The sequence below is a fragment of the Pipistrellus kuhlii genome, unplaced genomic scaffold (genome assembly GCF_014108245.1).
Source record: "Pipistrellus kuhlii isolate mPipKuh1 unplaced genomic scaffold, mPipKuh1.p scaffold_m20_p_3, whole genome shotgun sequence".
Lineage (NCBI taxonomy): Eukaryota > Metazoa > Chordata > Mammalia > Chiroptera > Vespertilionidae > Pipistrellus > Pipistrellus kuhlii.
In genome coordinates, this window is record NW_023425529.1 from 96,424,760 (window position 1) to 96,443,276 (window position 18,517).

Sequence of the window (18,517 nt, forward strand, 5' to 3'; positions counted from 1 at the left end):
GGTTATCTAGGCTGTGAACTGAATAGTAAGGGGAAGATTTCAATTTACAAACCATCCTATATAATAAAATTTTTACTATATAGGGACAGGAAGCCGGTCATTACAATTTGCATATAGTAAAAGCATAAAATGCAAATTGACTGAATAGCCAAACAGCAGAACAATCATCTGGACAACCATCCTAGACCACGCTATGACACCCACTGGCACCAGGCCAGCCAAGGCAGGTACAATACAGTTGGTCGGGGGCCCGGCCATCCCATGATCACCCTGCAGAGGAAGGCCCAGGCCACTGACTGCAGGCTGCAGCAGGTGGGTGGGGCCTCCCTCTGTGAGGGAAGCCCAGGTCCCGGGTGCTGGAGGGAAGCCAGTGCCAGCAGCAGGGGGAAGGAAGGCCTACTCTTGCATGAATTTCGTGCATCGGGCCTGTAGTCCCTATCTATATCTATATCTATAACTATATCTATCTATATGGCTAATATGCTAAGTGTCTGTCAGGTAAATGACATCACATAGCAATGCCCGGCTTCCTCTCCCTATTGACAGCTAGCCTCCTTGGAGTTTCTTCAGCCCAGAACACCACTTGCTTTATAGCAGGTGCAAACATTTTACACTTTAATCAAATGTCTGCAAAGCATTTTCCCATGCCTCATCTCATTGGATCGTCACAGAAGACCTGGAATAGGTAGATAGGAGACTCGATGGAATCCTATTGTCTTTTCATTAGCTGGAAAATGCAGATTCAGAAACTTGACCTGACTGAAAAGAAGAAATGGTGGAACTTGAAAATGACTTCAGGTTTTTTCACTGCACAGAATATAATCAAACACTGCTGCAGTTAAATATTTTACCCTTTGTTCTCCCTGCATGATGTACCATAATAATCTGCTTCATGTTGGTATTTACTGCTGTGCTGCTAACAATTACCTGAAAGAGAAGTTGGGGTGCTTCACTGGGCTGGGAAAAGTTTAGCTACGTACATCAAAAAGCAGGTCTAACTAAGCAAGTTTTATATATATTATTGGAGCCATGTGTTTCTATCTGTCATTGTCAATCATAAATTTGGTTGACACTTCTATTATAAAGAAAGGGCAAATAGTGATATTAAAATATTTCTTCTAATTAATTTCTTTTCAATGTGCATGAATTCGTGCCCTGGGCCACTAGTTATTAATAACAAACTACAACGCTTGCTTATGACTGATTACTATAATAGTGTTGCATTCATTTCCCTTATGAGCCTTATATGCAGGCACACCATTTCTCTCCACTGATACTAGCAGTGAATATTTTATTATTTTTTTAATTTTTTAATTTAATTTTATTTTATTTTAGCAGTGAATATTTTAGCAGCCAATTGCCTGCCATTAGTCTTGGACTGACTTGTTTGGTGTGCACAAAGGTAATATTTCCCTTTTGGAGAACAAGAAAAATAGATTTGCATTACACTTACTAATTTGTGCAGCTATTCAGTGTCTGGTAAGTTAATGCTTAAGAAAAAATATTAATTTTTATTAAAATGTTCTATTGATAATATTTTATGTTAACAATTACTCATTTATTTCAGCCCTTTGTATTCAGCATGATTCTATTGAAATAAACCTATGTTTCTATGAAAATTGAAATTTTTGTTTTTTTGCCACCCATATAAACTTAAACCTTATTTGGCTTGTGTTAGCCTTTGAGTTTGACATGCTTGCTCTAGACTTTGGCCTTGCAGATAAGAGTAGCTAAACAGTACGCAGTGAACATCAGCTGCCCTTTCTGTAAGGCACATCCAGGGCCAGAAAAAGGGCTGCCTATACTGTGCTCAAACTCAGAAAAGGACAGGACAGGTGAGCTCTACACAATTGTGCAGAGTGTGTAAGCCTGTTCACTACCTGAGTGCCTTTGAGAAAGTCACTTATCCACTGGGTCTGTTCCCTTGTATAATATATACAAACATCAGAACAATTATTTCTTTCCCCTGCTCTTATGTTTTAAGGGCGAAAGGAAACAAATAATTGAACTAATCAATGCTACAGGGTGAAGGCAAAGAAAGAAGAGCGGTTGAATAATTTGCATTGATATACCTCAGAAACTGACCATTTGGATTCCTCTAATCAAAAAGGATTTATTCTGTTAAGATTCTGAAGGGCAAGGATTGTTTATTAAAAATCATCTCAATACATCTTCAGTGCTCAGTAAGCTGCAGTATCAAGTGGCAGTGGGAAACTGTCAGTAGGACTGCTCAAGCAATAGCTGGAAATGGTCCACCAGGGTCAAGGTCAGGGACTATATTCTCACCTGGGCATCTTGGCTTCAGCCATCCAAAGAAGATCCATATTACTGGCCAGGACAGGGAGATGGGGATAAGGGGCCGTCGCCAGACCCGTCCCAGGGTTCCCATTGCTGAGAAGGACATCCATGATCAGCTGCAGGCTTGTCTCCCAGCGTACTGGCTCCCCAAGGAGGAGTACTCCTTTAAAGAGCAAAGACATAGGGTAAGAGTGCAGAGCACTTAGCCTGCCCTTTGTGGCGGGTGGGAGGAAGGCCCTCAGAAAACCGGCTGAGTCCACCCAACCACAGCTCTTCCCCCAACAGTACACTCACCCAGGCAAGGGCATGGTTCCCTGAAAGAGCCACTCACCTATTCACCCAAGGTGAACAAAACCCAGGGCCCAGGAAGGCACCTTCTAAGGGCTCATACTGTTATTGTGTCTACCACATTCACATAAGTTAAAAACAAGACAAACAACAGTGAGTCTCGGGTCCACTTCCTCCTGCTAACTGATATTCTTCCCACCACCCTACCCATAGGTACTTGGCAAAATTGCTCACTTTCCTCAGCCACTTATCTCTGAGCCCCAGGGAGTCAATAACCCTAACAGCTAGGAGAGCTGGATGCAGAGTGATAGAGACCTGAATTCTAAGGCTGACTGTGCCAACTTTCCTGATTGTGGGCAAGTTATTTACCTTCTCTAAGCCTCAGCTTCTTCAACTATAACAACACCTACTATTATTATGAGAATAAAAATGATATATAATAAATAAAGCACTTAACCTGTGATGGACACATGGTACTCAACAAATGAAAGTTGTGATATCAGCTAACAGTCCAGTGAACTGAATCACTGCCCCCTAAAGAACTGTTGTGGAAGCTATTGGATGTATTTTAATCATTAAAATGACTGATACCTAGTGGTGAGGATTGTGGGAGGGGGGCCAGGTATGCTAGATACTCAATACAGTTCTGTTCATTCAAAAACTGCCTATGTCTATAACCATTTGATTGTCCCAGCTGGTATTCATGTAGGGAACAACCTGTTTATAATTAATGAACCTAAACCCAAATTCCATGTAAACACAAAGTATTTTTTGGTAGTTTTCATAAACAATGATTTAAAAAAAAAAAAAAAAAGTAACTATTACATAAGTCAAGAGAAGGCTGTACTTTTCTTTTTTCAAAATGTTACCAAGTTTAGTCCCTATTTTGCAAAATCACTTCACCAATGATGATACTGTCCCTAATTTCTGAGTCACCAATAAAATACATCTATATCATACCTATAAACATATAACAGTCTGCATTTGTAGCTGTAACATTCATGGTGATTCTATGTTTAGTTCAATCATCTTACTACTTCATTATGTCTTTTTGGAAAATTACTACATATTGAAGTACATATTACCTTTATATTTTCCCTTCATTTCTCCCTATTACAATTATATTAAACTAATTAATTGTAACATATGTGTATAGGAAGATATATTATCTATATTACTATTTAATTTAGTAAACATTTTTGTTATACAAGGAGAGAACTGGGTTTAATGAGGCTAAGGAACACTGGACTAAATTACCTGTAGGTACTTTTCTAAGCTTATAATTCTTCCAGAATAAAAAGGCAAATGATATAAAGAAGGAAATATTAACAACAAATATTTCATAGGTAGTGAGTGGCAGATCCAAGACTAGAACCCAGGTGATCTAATGCTCAATGCTCCCTGACTACAAAAGTTTGGAGGGCTTGAAAGGAGAAAGAACAACCCAGCCCCATGCCCACACCAGGGGAGGACCTCATTACCTTCAATAGCGGGGAAGTCATTCCTTGGAAGGGGCTGCCAAGAGACAAAGAACAAACCCATCAATGCAATGATTACTTTCCACTACAGGACAATTACACGCTGGTTTCTAAGGGTGGGTGGGAGGAAAGTCTCATTCTAGATAGGATTGAAGACCACCTCATGATGTAGCCCAAGCAGAGGAGAAGCAAATAGGACTGAGGGAGAAGATTCATGAAGAAAGGTGAACAGAGAAGAACCAGGCTGGTCAAAAAACAAGTCGAGGGTACCACTATACTAGTAAAGGTCAGCTAGGAGAAAAGGTTGATCAGCTGTTTTTTCCTGCAAGGACAAGAAGCAAGATATGGGCCAAGGAAGGTGAGCCTTTGGAGAAAAAAGAGATCTTTGGGGGTATGATGGACTATTTCTCTTGCTATCGGATTAGAAAGCAGAAGCTTTCTTGTAACCAATGCTTCCATTCCTTCCCCAGACTATTACAATGACCTGGAGTAAATCACTTCCCCTGAGGCTCAGTCTGAACTGTTCTAAGATCTTTTCCAACTCTGATATTCTGGTTTTCCACATAATTTGCATGGCTCTAGAAAAAAGCTCTCAAAGGCAATAAAGTGCTCTATTTTAATTGGAACACTCTGGGATTAGGAGAGAAGCTATATAAACGAATAAAAGTAAGCTTATCTGTTTATAACATTTCATCACATTTTGATAGTAGTCAGACTTATAATATAGGCTATATGATATAAATATATAGAGTTGACATAAAAAACAGGGCCAGGGGCAGTCACACACTACAGAGGTTCAATAAGAGACCCTGTGACTACTGATCAGAAAAGATAAATATAAGCTGAACCCAAAGAGAACACAGCAGACACTCAGAACTGCCAGTTACTTTTATAAGCAAGCTGCTTTTCACAAGGAAACTGTCTCAGGATAAAGCAGAACAGTGAAGAAGTTAACAAAGGTTAAATTTATGATTCTCCATAAATTTAATGATTCTCCCAGACAATACTGGGAAAGCTACTAAAATACAAAGCTACCAACTAGAGATGTTGGGGCTCTATAAAAGGGTTTTCAGCTAATCACAAGCAATGCAGAAAGAGAAGCCCTTAGTAGTTTGTGGCTCCTCTGAGCCATTCTGGATATGTGGGGGACAAATCCTTGGTCAGATGTGCCTCTCCAAGAAGGCAATTTGAGAAACATGGACAAGCTGTAGCTCTAACAGTGAAGGGTTACAAGAGAAGCCCATGAAGGAACAAGAGGACATAATTAAACACAAGACCCCAGATGTATTCTTTTTTTTTTTTTTTTTTAACATATTTTATTGATTTTGTACAGAGAGGAAGGGAGATAGAGAGTTAGAAACATCAATGAGAGAGAGTCATCGATCAGCTGCCTCTTGCACACCCCCTACTGGGGATATGCAACCAAGGTACATACCCTTGACTGGAATCGAACCCGGGACCTTTCAGTCCCCAAGCCGACGCTCTATCCATTGAGCCAAACCGGTTTCGGCCCCCAGATGTATTCTAATTACCGTGGTTTTTGGCCGCCGTTGGAGATCCACCATGTCAAGCACAGGGAAGGCCATCCGCAGCTCATCCACAGTAACCACATTCTTGAAGCCCAGTCTAGAGCAAAGTCAAGAAAACAAAGCTGGGCAGTTCTGGGGGAAAAAATATCTTTAAAGGAAGGGGAACCAACCCAATCCTGGTCAAACTAGTCTACCCAATTCCCAGACAAGAGTAAACCAATGAGCCCAGCAGGGCCAATACCAATCCTAAAAATGCTGACAGGCAGTCCATGAGTGCATAGGCAGAGTGGGGCTGTGTTCCTCCAACCAATATACCACTGGAGACTGGACACATTCTAGGTGCCAGATCCTATATTGGGCAGCACTAGAGCACAAGGCATATAAGAAACTCTGTCCTCAAGGAGCTCACCACCTTCCCAAAACCCATCACACGAGAGCACTGTCACTATATGCCAAGAAGTTCAGAAAAGGAGACTACTCAGTGGCCTTAATGGTATGTAAGAAATGTTTTTGGGTTGTTTTTTTTTTAATTGATTTTTTTACAGAAAGGGAAAAGGATAGAGAGTTAGAAATATTGATGAGAGAGAAACATCGATCAGCTGCCTCCTGCACACCTCCTATTGGAGATGTGCCCACAAACAAGGCACATGCCTTTGACCAGAATCAAACCTGGGACCCTTGAGTCTGCAGGCCGACACTCTATCCACTGAGCCAAACTGGTTAGGGCAAGAAATATTTTAATAAATATTTTATAACTTAATTTTTACAATATCCTGTTATACATAATTATTAATAACGAACTACAACATTTGCTAACGAACTACAACTTTTGCTTATGACTATAATCGTGTTGCATTCATTTCCCTTATATACCTCACACACAGGCTCACCATTTCTCTCCACTAAAACTAGCAATTGCCATGCCATTAGTCTTGGACTGACCTGTTTGGTGTGCACAACTGGAAAAAGTTCATCTTCAGAGAACAAGAAATATAGACTTATTTGCATTACACTTATTAATTTGTGTAGCTATTCAGTGTCTGATATGTTAATGCTCAAGAAAAAATATTAATTTTTATTAAAATGATCTAATATTTTATGTTAACAATTACTCATTTATTTCAGCCCTTTGTATTCAGCATGTCTCTATAGAACTAAATCTATATTTCCATGAAAACTGAAGCGTTTTGGTTTTTTCAGCCCACATAAACTTAAACCTTACTTATTTGGCCTGTGTTAGCCTTTGAGTTTGACATGCTTGGTCTAGAGCAGTGGTCACCAACCTATTGGACCTCACAGGCCACCTGTTGGCAACCGCTACTCCAAAGATTTCCTTAAACCAGTGGTCGCCAACCTTTTGGACCTCATGGAACAGCAGTTGGAGAACGCTGGTCTAGAGAAGTTATGTTTGAGCTAAAGCTTTAAGATGAATTGGATTCCAACAGCATGGGGAGGCCATGGGAGAGGTAAGCCAGCTCAGCTTTAGCTCTCCAAGACCTGCTTCCATTTTTCTATCTTTAATTCCCACTTGTAACCTTAACTGTCCATAATTTCAGATTATTCTCAAAATGAATTTTCCAAAAATGATGCTTCCATCAGATCACCCCATCAGTAATAAACCTGGAGACTCTACACTGTCCTCATAATTAATTCAGTTACTTCCTGCATTTACTTCTGCAGTTTTCTACACCCAGTACCACCCTCCTTATCCTTATTTCCCACCTTGTCTCATTACAATCTTCTGCTTCATGGATCCTCACCATCCCTTCTCTTTCTAGCCTCCTAACTGCCTCTACATGGGAAACCTGAAACCTCTCCTGTGTCACAGCCTTGCTACTCCATGAAACCATAAGTAATTTCTGCTCTAAGGATGTTCCTGTTCCCCTAACACTTGTGACACCCAGAACCACCTATACTGCTCTTTTAAGTTCTTTAATCTCATGCCATCTGAAACATTCCTTTATTATAAATGGTGGCTCAAATATGGGCCCTTCAATTAATTCGAAATTCCATGGTGCTTCTCCTGGCTCCTACTCCCTTAAACCCTACTGCACAGTGCTGGCACACCAGAAGTACTGGACAGAGTCTGCAGGAACAAATAAATAAGCTGCTTGAGAGCAAGGGCAATCTTCTGCCTTTTGAATAATCACAACACCCAAAGGAGGAATTCATTGTAGATACTTAACATTGCAGATAAGTTGACTGAGCACCATGAATAACAGCCCTAGAGCAATGATTCTCAAACCTAATTACAGAACCACCTAGTTTCATTTTTTAAAATAAAGACTGTTGATTATTTTTCTCAGAACTAATGACACAGATTTCCCAGAAATCTGTATTTTTAGCTCCCCAAAAGGTAATGATTCAGTAGTCTGGCTTTTGGAAACCACCAGCCTACTAACCACACCTGAAGGCTGTTCTCTCTTCCTCAAGAGCCCACCACCCTCCGATGAGGCCTGGCACCCTGCATCCAGCATGCCTTATGATGGTGCCCCTTTAGCTATGGGAGAAAAGTCCCCAGTCCTGCCCATTTCTCTTCAACCAGAGTGAGAAGCACCAAAAGGATACATTTGGGCATTTTCCACCAGAGGTCCCTGCCCAGACACTATCATCCGCTTTCCATGATATTGTGAGAAAAGCTTCATGGGACTGTGAGAAAGAATAACTTGATCTGGCTCCACCTGTAGGGACAGCCAAGAGACAGGAGAGAAGAGTTGAGGGGTAATAATGGGAGATAAATGGCAGCTTCTTTCACCTAGGAAGAAAGGAAAAAAAAACACTGCCCAGATTTAAAAAAAAAAAAAAAAGGGGGGGGGGAGGGGGGGCAAGAGGGCTTCCTAGCTCCTGGCTCTTGCCACACAAAACAAGCAAGCAGTACCCTGTCCCATGAGGCTCAGGAGTAGTGTTGGCCTGAGCACTAAAGGATAGTGGGTTTGATTCTCAATCATAGGCATGTACCTGGATGCAGGTTTAATCCCCAGGCAAGGTGGTTAGAGTGTGTTTCTCTCTCTCTTCCTTTATCCCTCCCTCCCCCACCTTCTCTTCCATTCTCTCTAAAACCAATGGAAAAAAATATTCTCAGGTGAGGATTAACAAACAAACAAACAAAAAGTAAGCAGGACATGCCATCAGTGATGGGTTCTCATACCAATCCTGTCCTGCTCAACTTCCCTTTGAAAAGCATAGTTAGTGTGCATGCTTTGTCAATGTCATAGAGCTATGCTTCTAACTTTGATTCAGTTCTTAGTTCTACTTGAAGACTTAGCCTTTTAACATTTAAACTAATTACAACAATGCAGCCTTTTCTCAGAATGTTTTTTAAACCCTCTCTGAAAACCACAGAAGGGAAACAGTTTTATGTCTTCACTCCCTAAATTCATCCTCAAACAGGATCACCCCATCATCAATCAGCCACTTTACTTTCTTGGTTCCATGTACTTTTCCCCAAAACTACAAACACCCTCAACAAAGAATGAGTGTGTCAATATGAAATACATGTGCAGTTGAAAGTGGGTGAAGAGGGACTGCTTTTGGGGATAGTACTTATTTACATGCGTGCATCTTATTTATGAGAAATAAGGGCTGTTACTTCAGAGTCCCACTTGGCATACAGAGATTTAGAAAAATGTGACCTTCACCCTGACTAGTATAGCTCAGTTGGTTGAGTGTCATCTCATGCACCAAAAGATTGCTGGTTTGATTCCTTGTCAGGGCACATGTCCAGGGTGGTGTGCTCAACCTCCAGTAGGGAGCATGTAGGAGGCAGCCAATTGATGGTTCTCTCTCATTGATGTTTCTCTCTTTTCTCCCTCCCCCCCCTCAAATCAATGTAAACATTAAAAAAACGAAAAATGTGACCCTTACTTTCTAGGGGCTGATAGTTCGAAAGAGACAATCCTGATGCCCAGAAGAAATGAATATAAAAACTATAGGCTGAACTACCAACTCCATGGGCAGGATTTTGTACTTAACATGTATGTATATATAAAAAATTACCCTGTTGATGAGGCTTTATTTATGAGGCTGGGCTTAAACTTCAAGTTATTTTTCAAGCAGGGTTTGTACTGAACTAACTGGCCATGCCCTCAGGCTTATCAATACTATTCTGCACCCCAAGGAAAAAGGCTTAGTCAGAAAAAGCCTTAGTCAGGACCAGGCCCTTGAGTCTCCAGCTGCCTCCTTACCTTAAAGCCCAGCAGAGCTGACAGCTCCTGGGCTTTGCCATGCTGTAAAATGTTCCCAGCATTCGTGACAAAGACCACAGGCACACGCAGCTTCCCCTGAGCATTCACCAGCCTGTGGAAGGCTTTCAGAGCAGCAGGGATCACTCTATGGCCCCGTACCAGCACTCCATCGATGTCCAACAGGAACCCAAAGGTAGGCTGGCTCTGCAGAGGAGAGAAAAGAGCCGCCACTGCCTAAGTCAAGAGGCAAAGAGGAGGAAGGAACTTAAAAAGAATGACTGGGGCCCAGCCTGCATGGTTCAGTGGTTGAACCTCAAACTATAAACCAGGAGGTTAAGGTTGGATTCCTGGTCAGGTCACATGCCCTGGTTGGGGGCTCCATCCCCAGTGTGGGGTGTACAGGAAGCAACTGATTAATGATTCTCTCTCATCACTGATGTTTCTCTCACTCTCTCTCCCCCTCATTCTTCTTCTCCGAAATCAATAAAAATATATTTTAAAAAGAAAAAAAAGAGGGACTTGGTGCTCTCCCTCCAGGGAGCATGGCCATGCCTTTCCCTTTCCCTTTCCCCTAGCCATTCCAGCCCCAGGCATGTTACCATCAGCTTCCTCACTCTCAAGCTCAAAGAGCCTTCCTTTACCTCCATAACTTGTTTGCCAAGCCTGTTTCTTATACAAATTGCTTCTTCTACCTTTGTAATTTGCCCAATAAAAGCTCTTAAAAAAAAAAAAAAAAAAAAAGAGGAACTCCACATTATTCTCAAGTTGCCCAGGGCCTACAACATAAAATGAGGACATGGGATTTCTGATAGAGCAAGCCCATCAATACTAAAGAATTGGTCCTTTTTCATGTATGTTTAAACACATAACTATTTTGCTAAAAATTATTTTTCCAGCCCGGCTGGTGTGTTTCAGTGGTTGAGCATTGACCTATGAATTAGGTCACAGTTTGATTGCCAGTTGGGGCACATATCAGGGTTGAGTGCTCTATCCTGTGTGGGACGTGCAGGAAGCAGCAGATCAATTGTTCTCTCTCATCATTGATGTTTCTATCTCTCTCTTCTTCTCCCTTCCTCTGGGAAATCAATAAAAACATATTTTAAAAATGTTTCCATAACTAATATAAAGAATTTTAAATTACAAACTAGAAATTCAAAACATAATCCCTGAACTTTATTTTAAAATATATTTTTTTTATTGATTTCATAGAGAGACAGAAAAATCAATGATGAGAGAGAATCATAGATTGGCTATCTTCTGCATGCCCCTACTGAGGAGCGTGTGCCTGACTGACATGACTGGGAATCGAACTGTGACCTCCTAGTTCATAGGTCTACAATCAACCACTGAGCCACACCAGGTGGGCAATCTCTGCACTTTAACACAATCAATTAATATTTTGTTTTTAATTTATTTATTTTCAATCTTAACCTAAAGACATGCTTAGGTTGCCTTCCATCCATGCCCCAACTGGGAATTGAATATGCAACCAAGGTATGAGCCATGGTAGGGACTGGAATCAGCAACTTTTCAGTGCACAGGGCAAAGCTCCAACCAACTGAACCATTATGGCCAGGAAAATATTTTCTTTTTGTCTACTTTATCTATTCTTGTTTGTAATATAGCTACAACTATACTTTATATGTGTAATTTTTCATCTTGTCTTTTTTGTTTGACATACAAGCATTTTTAAAATCTTTTTTTAATTTTTGTATTAAGTTATTATATGTGTACATATCTTACCATTAACCACCCCCACCTCATCCCATACATGCCCACACCCCAAAGTTTTGAGTCCAATGGTTATGCTTATATGCATAAATATAAGCCCTTGGGTTGATCTTTTATCCACCCACCTCTCCCTAACCTTCCCACTGTAATTTGACAGTCTGTTTGATGCCTTACTATCTCTGAAACTATCATTTAGTTCATCAGTTTATAATGTTCTTTATTTTCCATAGATGAGTGAGATCACCCAGTATTTCTCTTTCATTGACTGGCTTATTTTACTTAGCACAATATTCTCAATTCCATCCAGATTTCTGCAAATGGTAAGAATTTCTTCTTTTTTATGGCAGCATAGTATTCCATTGTGTAGATGTACCAAAGTTTTCTGACCCAGTCATCTGCTGACGAGCACCTAGGCTGTTTCCAAATCTTAGTCATTGTAAATTGTGCTGTTATGAACATAGAGGTGCATATATGCTTTCTGATTGGTGTTTCTAGTTTCTTGGGATATATTCCTAGGAGTGGGATTACTGGGTCAAATGGGAGTTCCATTTTCGGTTTCTTGAGGAAACTCCATACTGTTCTCCACAGTGGCTGCACCAGTCTGCATTCCCAAGAATAGTGCATGAGTGTTCCTTTTCCTCCGCATCCTCACCAACATTTGTAGTTCGTTGATTTCTTGATGATAGCCATTCTGAAAGGTGTGAGATGGTATCACATTGTCATTGTGATTTGCATCTCTCAGATAATTAGTGACTTTGAGCATGTTTTCATGTGCCTCTTGGCCTTCCTTCTGTCTTTTTTTGAAAAGATTATATTTAGGTCCGTTGGCCATTTTTTTTTAATTGGATCATTTATCTTCCTTTTATTAAGTTGTATAAACTGCCTGTAGATTAAACCTTTATCAGTGATGACATTTGCAAATATGTTCTCCCATACATTGGGCTTCCTTGTTTCATTGGTGGTTTCTTTTGCTGTAAAAAAGCTTTTTATTTTGATGTAGTCCCATTTGTTTATTTTCCCTAGGGGCAGTATCAGTAAAGAAGTTCTTTCAGCATATGTTTGAGATTTTGCTGCCTGTGGATGCCTCTAGTATTTTTATGGTCTCACATCTTATGTTTAAGTCCTGTATACATTTTGAGTATATTTTGTGTATGGTGTAAGTTGGTGATCTAGTTTCATTTTTTTCTTTACATTATCTGTCCAATTTTCCCAACACCATTTGTTGAACAGACTGTCTTGACTCCACTGTATATTCATGTCACCTTTGTCAAATATTAATTAAGCATAGTGGTTTGGGTCTATGTCTGGATTCTCTATTCTATTCCATTCATCTATATGTCTCTTTTTGTGCCAGTACCAGGCTGTTTTGAGAACAGTGGCTTTGTAATACAGCTTGAAATTTGGTATTGAGACCCCTCCTATTTAATTCTTCTTTCTCAGGATTGCTGAAGCTATATGGGGGTCTTTTTTTATTCCAGATGAATTTTTGGAGAGTTTTTTCTAGGTCTGTGAAGTATGCCATTTGTATTTTAATGGGGAGGGCATTGAATCTATATTGCTTTGGGTAGTATGGACATTTTAATGACGTTGAATCTACCAATCCATGAAAATGGTATGTCTTGCCGAAACTGGTTTGGCTCAGTGGTAGAGCGTCGGTCTGCGGACTGAAAGGTCCCGGGTTCGATTCCGGTCAAGGGCATGTACATTGGTTGCGGGCACATCCCCGGTAGGGGGTGTGCAAGAGGCAGCTGGTCGATGTTTCTCTCTCATTGACGTTTCTAGCTCTATCTCTCTCCCTTCCTCTCTGTAAAAAATCAATAAAATATATTTAAAAAAAGAAAAAAAAAGAAAATGGTACCGTATTTTTCGGACCATAAGACGCACCAGTTTTTAGAGAAGGGAAATGAAGAAAAAAAGATTCTGAAACAAATAGTGTTCTAAAATATTTTATGTGCATTAAAACCCAACATCACAGTCATAAACACATGTAATCAACCCTGTAAAGTAAACAGCAGCATTTAGAACCATTTTAGAGCCGGGCAAGCACACAGAGACCACACAGAGCCGGGCAAGTAAAAAAACTTTTTTTTTTAAAGTATATGTGTAGGCTATATTTGGACCATAAGACGCAAGGACTTTTTCCCCCCACTTCTGGGGGGAAAAAAGTGCGTCTTATGGTCCAAAAAATACGGTATGTCCTTTCATCTGTTTATGTCTTCCTCTCTCTCTTTTTTCAGTGTCCTGTAGTTTTCCACATATAGGTCTTTTACCTTCTTAGTTAAGTTTATTCCTAGGTATCTTAATTTTTTTGGTGTGATGGAAAATTGGATTGCTTTTTTAGTCTCTCTTTCTATAAGTTCACTATTGGTGTATAGAAAGGCCATAGATTCTTGGCATTAATTTTGTTACATCTCCAAATTAAATTATTAAATCTATTAGATTTTGATGGAGTGTTTCAGGTTTTTATGTACAATATCATGTCATCTGCAAATAAGGACAGCTTTCCTTTTTTTCCAATTTGGATGTCTTTTATTTCTTCTTCTTGTCTATTTGCAATGGCTAGTTCTAGTACTATGTCAAACAGGAGCGGTAAGAGTGGGCATCCCTGTCTTGTTCTTAGGGAAAATGGTTTTAGTTTTTGCCCATTGAGTATGTTTGCTATGGGTTTATCATATATACCTTTTATTAGTTGAAGTATGATCCTTCTATTCCCACCTGTTTAGAGCTTTTATCAAGATGGGGTGTTGGATTTTGTCAAATGACTTTTCTGCATCAATTGATATTACTATGTGATTTTTATCTCTCAATTTGTTTATGTGATGTATCACATTTATTGATTTGCAGATATTGTACCATGCTTGCATTCCTGTTGCAAATCCTATTTGGTCATGGTGTATGATCTTTCTGATCTACTGTTGGAGCTGATTTGCTAGAATTTTTTTTGAGGATTTTGGTATGTATGTTCATGAGGGATATTGGCCTGTAATTCTATTTCATTGCATTGCCTTTATCTGGTTTTGGTATTAGGGTGATGCTGGCTTCATAGAAGGAGCTCAGACTATACCAAAAAATTCATTCCTCTTGAATTTTTTGGAATAGTCTGAGAGGATAGTGTTAGTTCTTCTTTGAATGTTTGGTAAAACTCTCCTGTGAAGTTGTCTGGGCCCGGGCTTTTGTTTGGCGGAATCTTTTTTATGACTGATTCAATTTCTTCCATAGTTATCAGCCTATTGAGATGTTTTGATTTTTCCTGATTGAATTTTGGAAGATTATGTTTTCTAGGAATATGTCCATTTCTTCTACATTGTAAAGTTTGTTGGAATAGAGTTGTTTGTAGTATTTTTTATATTAGTATCCTTTGTATTTCAGCAGGGTCTGTTGTTATTTCACATTTTTCATTTCTGATATTGTTTATTTGGGTCCTCTTTGCTTCTTGGTCAGCCTGGCTAGAGGTTCATCAATCTTGTTTATCCTTTCAAAGAACCAGCTATTGGTTTTGTTTATCTTTTGTATTGTTTCTTTGGTCTCTATGTCATTTATCTCCACTCCGATCTTTATTATTTACTTCCTTCTGCTTACACTGGACTTTTCTTATTGCTCTCTTTCTAATTCTTTGAGTTGCATGGTTAGGTAATTTATTACCATTGTTTCTTGTTTTTTGCAGTAGGCTTGTAGAGCTATGAACTTCCCTCTCAAGATTGCTTTTGCTGTGTCCCATAGATTTTGGATTTTGTGTTTTCATAGTCATTTGTTGCCAGGATGTTTTTTATTCTTTGATCTCTCTGGTGACCCAGTCATTGTTTAATAGCATGCTGGTTAGTCTCCATGTGTTTGACTTCTTTGGATTGTTTTAATTGTAGTTCATTTCCAGTTTTATGCCACTGTGATCTTAGAAGAACTTGATATGATTTCTATCTTCTTAAATTTGGAAAGACTTTGCTTAAGTCCCAACATATGGCCTATCTTTGAAAATGACCCATGTGCACTTGAGAAGAATGTATATTCTATGGCTTTGGGGTGAAATGTTCTGAAGATGTCAATTAATTCTATCTGGTCTAGTGAGTCATTTAGGATTGATGTTTCTTTGCTGATTTTTTGTTAAGAGGATTTGTCCAATGGTGATAGTGGAGTATTAAAAGTCTCCTACTATGATTATATTGCTGTTAATCTCTCTCTTGATATCCTCGAGCAGTTTTTGTTACGTATTTGTGTGCTCCTGTATTGGGTACATATATGTTTACCAAGGTTATTTCTACTTGTTGGATTGCTCCCTTTAATATTATGCAGTGGCTTTCCTTATCTCTTGTCACCTCCTTCACTTTGAGATCTAATTTTTCAGATATAAGTATTGCTACCCCAGCTTTTTTTCCATTGCCATTCACCTAGAAAACCTTTTTCCATCCCTTCACCTCCAGTCTGTGTGCGTCTTTTTTTCTGATGTGTGTTTCTTGGTGACAGCAGATATATGGGTCTTGTTTTCTTATCCAATTCATTACCCTATGTCTTTTGATTGGGGCATTCAATCCATTTATATTTGAAGTTATTATTGATAGGTACTTGTTTGTTGCCATTTTTATTCTATACCCCTGTGTTTCTTCTTCACTTCCTATTTCCTTCTTTCTTTCTTTTTTTTTTTTTTTTTTTTACAGTAGACCCTTTAGCATTTCTTGCATTGCTGGTTTGGTGGTGATAAATTCCCTTAGTCTTTTTTTGTCTTTGAAGCTCCTGATTTCACCTTGAATTTTGATTGATAGCTTTGCTGGGTACAGTATTCTTGGATTCAGACCCTTCTTTTGCATGACTTTGTATATTTCATTCCATTTCCTCTTGCCTGATAAGTTTCTGTTGAGAAATCAGTTGCTAGTGTGATGGGTGTTCCTTTGTATGTAACTTTCCGTCTCTGGCCGCTTTTAAGATTCTTATTTTGTAGGTGGTGTCTGCCAATTTTATCATAATATGCCTTGGCACTGGTCTATTGAGGTTCTTTTTGCTAGGAACTCTGTGAGCTTCTTGGATTTGTGTGGGTTTTTCTTCCCTATATCAGGGAAGTTTTCTCTCATTTTTTCAAACAGGTTTTCTATTCCTTGCTCAGTTTCCTCTTTTTCTGAAACCCTTGTAAGGCAGATGTGTTTTGTTTTTCACGTTGTCCCAAAGTTCCCTTAGGCTCTCCTCCTGCTTTTTTTATTTTTTTCCTAGAAGCTGCTCTATTTGGGTATTTTTTTCCCCCCATCTTGTCTTCTAGCTCACTGATGTGGTCCTCTGCTTCTTCTAGTCTACTCTTGATGCTTTCTATTGAGTTCTTTACAGCAGCAATGTCATTTTTCATTACTTCTGGGTTCTTTTCATTTCCTCTTGGTTCTTACTCATATTATCGAATTCTCCTCCATTTTTTTCAGCCACCTTATGACCATTTCTCTGAATTATTTTTCGGATAGATTGCTTGCCTCTAATTTATTTACTTCCTTTTCTGGAGATGCCTGCTTTTCTTTCATATGCGTACTGTTTCATTTTCTCCCCAGGGTCTCTCTTCTCTAAATGTCTGGTTATGTAGTTCTCTCTCTCCTGTGTTGATTTAAAGGTACAAAATACAACACAACCAGGTACAACACACAAGGCTCTAAAGAGAAATGTATTCGTGATATTAATAACCTCCAAATAAAGGTGACCACCATAGAAACTCAAATTAGGGGATAAGAGAGAAAGAGGAAGAGTAAAAAGAAAGGGGGGAAAAGGGAGTATTAAAATGAAATTGGAAAAAGGAAAAAAAAAATAGAAAAGAAAGAGTGTAAGAGAGAAAAAATTTACAAACTATACATGGGGAGTAAACTCCAATAGAACCACCACTAATTCCAGCAAATGCCAGCAACAAGAACCTGGAGATTAATACAAACTACAACACCAACTAATATCAAGCGAGGCAAGGGAAATCATAAGTAAAAAACAAACAAATAAAAAAGAATAAGCAAAATAATCTCACAAAAAAAGCATAAAAATTTGATATAATCAACATTCAAGTAAACAAGAACAAAAGGAGAGAGAGAAAAACAATTTTTTGATAGTTAAGACGGTGAAGAAAGAGGCGTATATGGATTTGGAGCAAGGGGTTGGAAATTAAACATATTAAGTAGGGTGAAATTTTAGCAGGGATTAAACAGAAAAAATAGGAAAAATCTAAAGCAGGAAAGGGTTAAGATAAACAGGACACCAAAAAGGGAAAGGTTAGGAAGAGAGTGATGGCATAAAGGTAGAGATAGGGTAAAACGATGCTAAAGGAAAGATGAGAATAGGATGTAGTACACTAATCCCAAAGTAAAATAAAGAAAAAATAAAATGACATTTAAATAAAAGGTAAAATAGTTGTAATAATAATGCTCATTGAAAATAAAAATTTAATAATTGAAAAAGTAAAATCAAGTGAGAAAAATGAAAAAAAAATACTTTCTTAAGTAAAAAATGCAAAAAATTAAAATAAAAAATAAAATGTGTAGTGAAGGTCATTTACTTCCTCTATTGTTCTGTTTGGCATGCCTGTTTCCCAGGCTGGATAGTATTGCAATTCTCTGTGTCCCACTGCTCCTCAGTGTTGTAAGCCAGTCCTGATTTTTAAGCAGGCGGTGTCTTAATTTCTCATATTCCTTTATTTTTTTATTACATAAGAGTCAATTTGTGATTCAGCCCCTGGGTGGCAATGTTTCTGGATTGACTTCTGGGTCTCTATGGCCTCTCTATCCTTTTTTCTTTCTGACACTCAATACCGTTTTGTGGAGGTGGGCTGCCTCAGAGCTGGCTCTCCAATGGTCACTCCCCACTCCATCCCCAGGTTCCAGAAAAACAACTTCCCCCTGCAGTCTCCTAGGAGGTCCCCAAATGGGTGATTCTTGCTTAGTAATTAGAAACAAGGAAATGAAGTGGAAAAAGTCCAAGTGTGAAAACAATGGGTTTACGCACAAGTCTAAGCAGCCTGCACACCTTTGAAATTCTTAGGCTGTCCCTCCACGTCAGATCAAAA

The 18,517-nt window shown here is 39.1% G+C and overlaps 1 protein-coding gene across 3 annotated transcripts in view; it reads right to left on the bottom strand.

Moving 5' to 3' along the window:
• The window catches only part of HDHD5 (haloacid dehalogenase like hydrolase domain containing 5), a 33,650-nt gene that overhangs the window by 3,183 nt on the left and 11,950 nt on the right, over positions 1–18,517 (bottom strand). For 2 of the 3 annotated variants that reach the window (XM_036456563.1, XM_036456562.1), the window contains exons 2-6: positions 9,778–9,981; positions 8,162–8,274; positions 5,597–5,690; positions 4,068–4,101; positions 2,287–2,461 (exon numbers count right to left, since the gene is read on the bottom strand). In XM_036456563.1, the coding sequence (XP_036312456.1) occupies positions 2,287–2,461; positions 4,068–4,101; positions 5,597–5,690; positions 8,162–8,274; positions 9,778–9,981 (620 nt within the window). Of the gene's footprint in view, positions 1–2,286; positions 2,462–4,067; positions 4,102–5,596; positions 5,691–8,161; positions 8,275–9,777; positions 10,012–18,517 lie in introns of all 3 variants that reach the window. The other variant, XM_036456561.1, reaches the window with a different exon arrangement.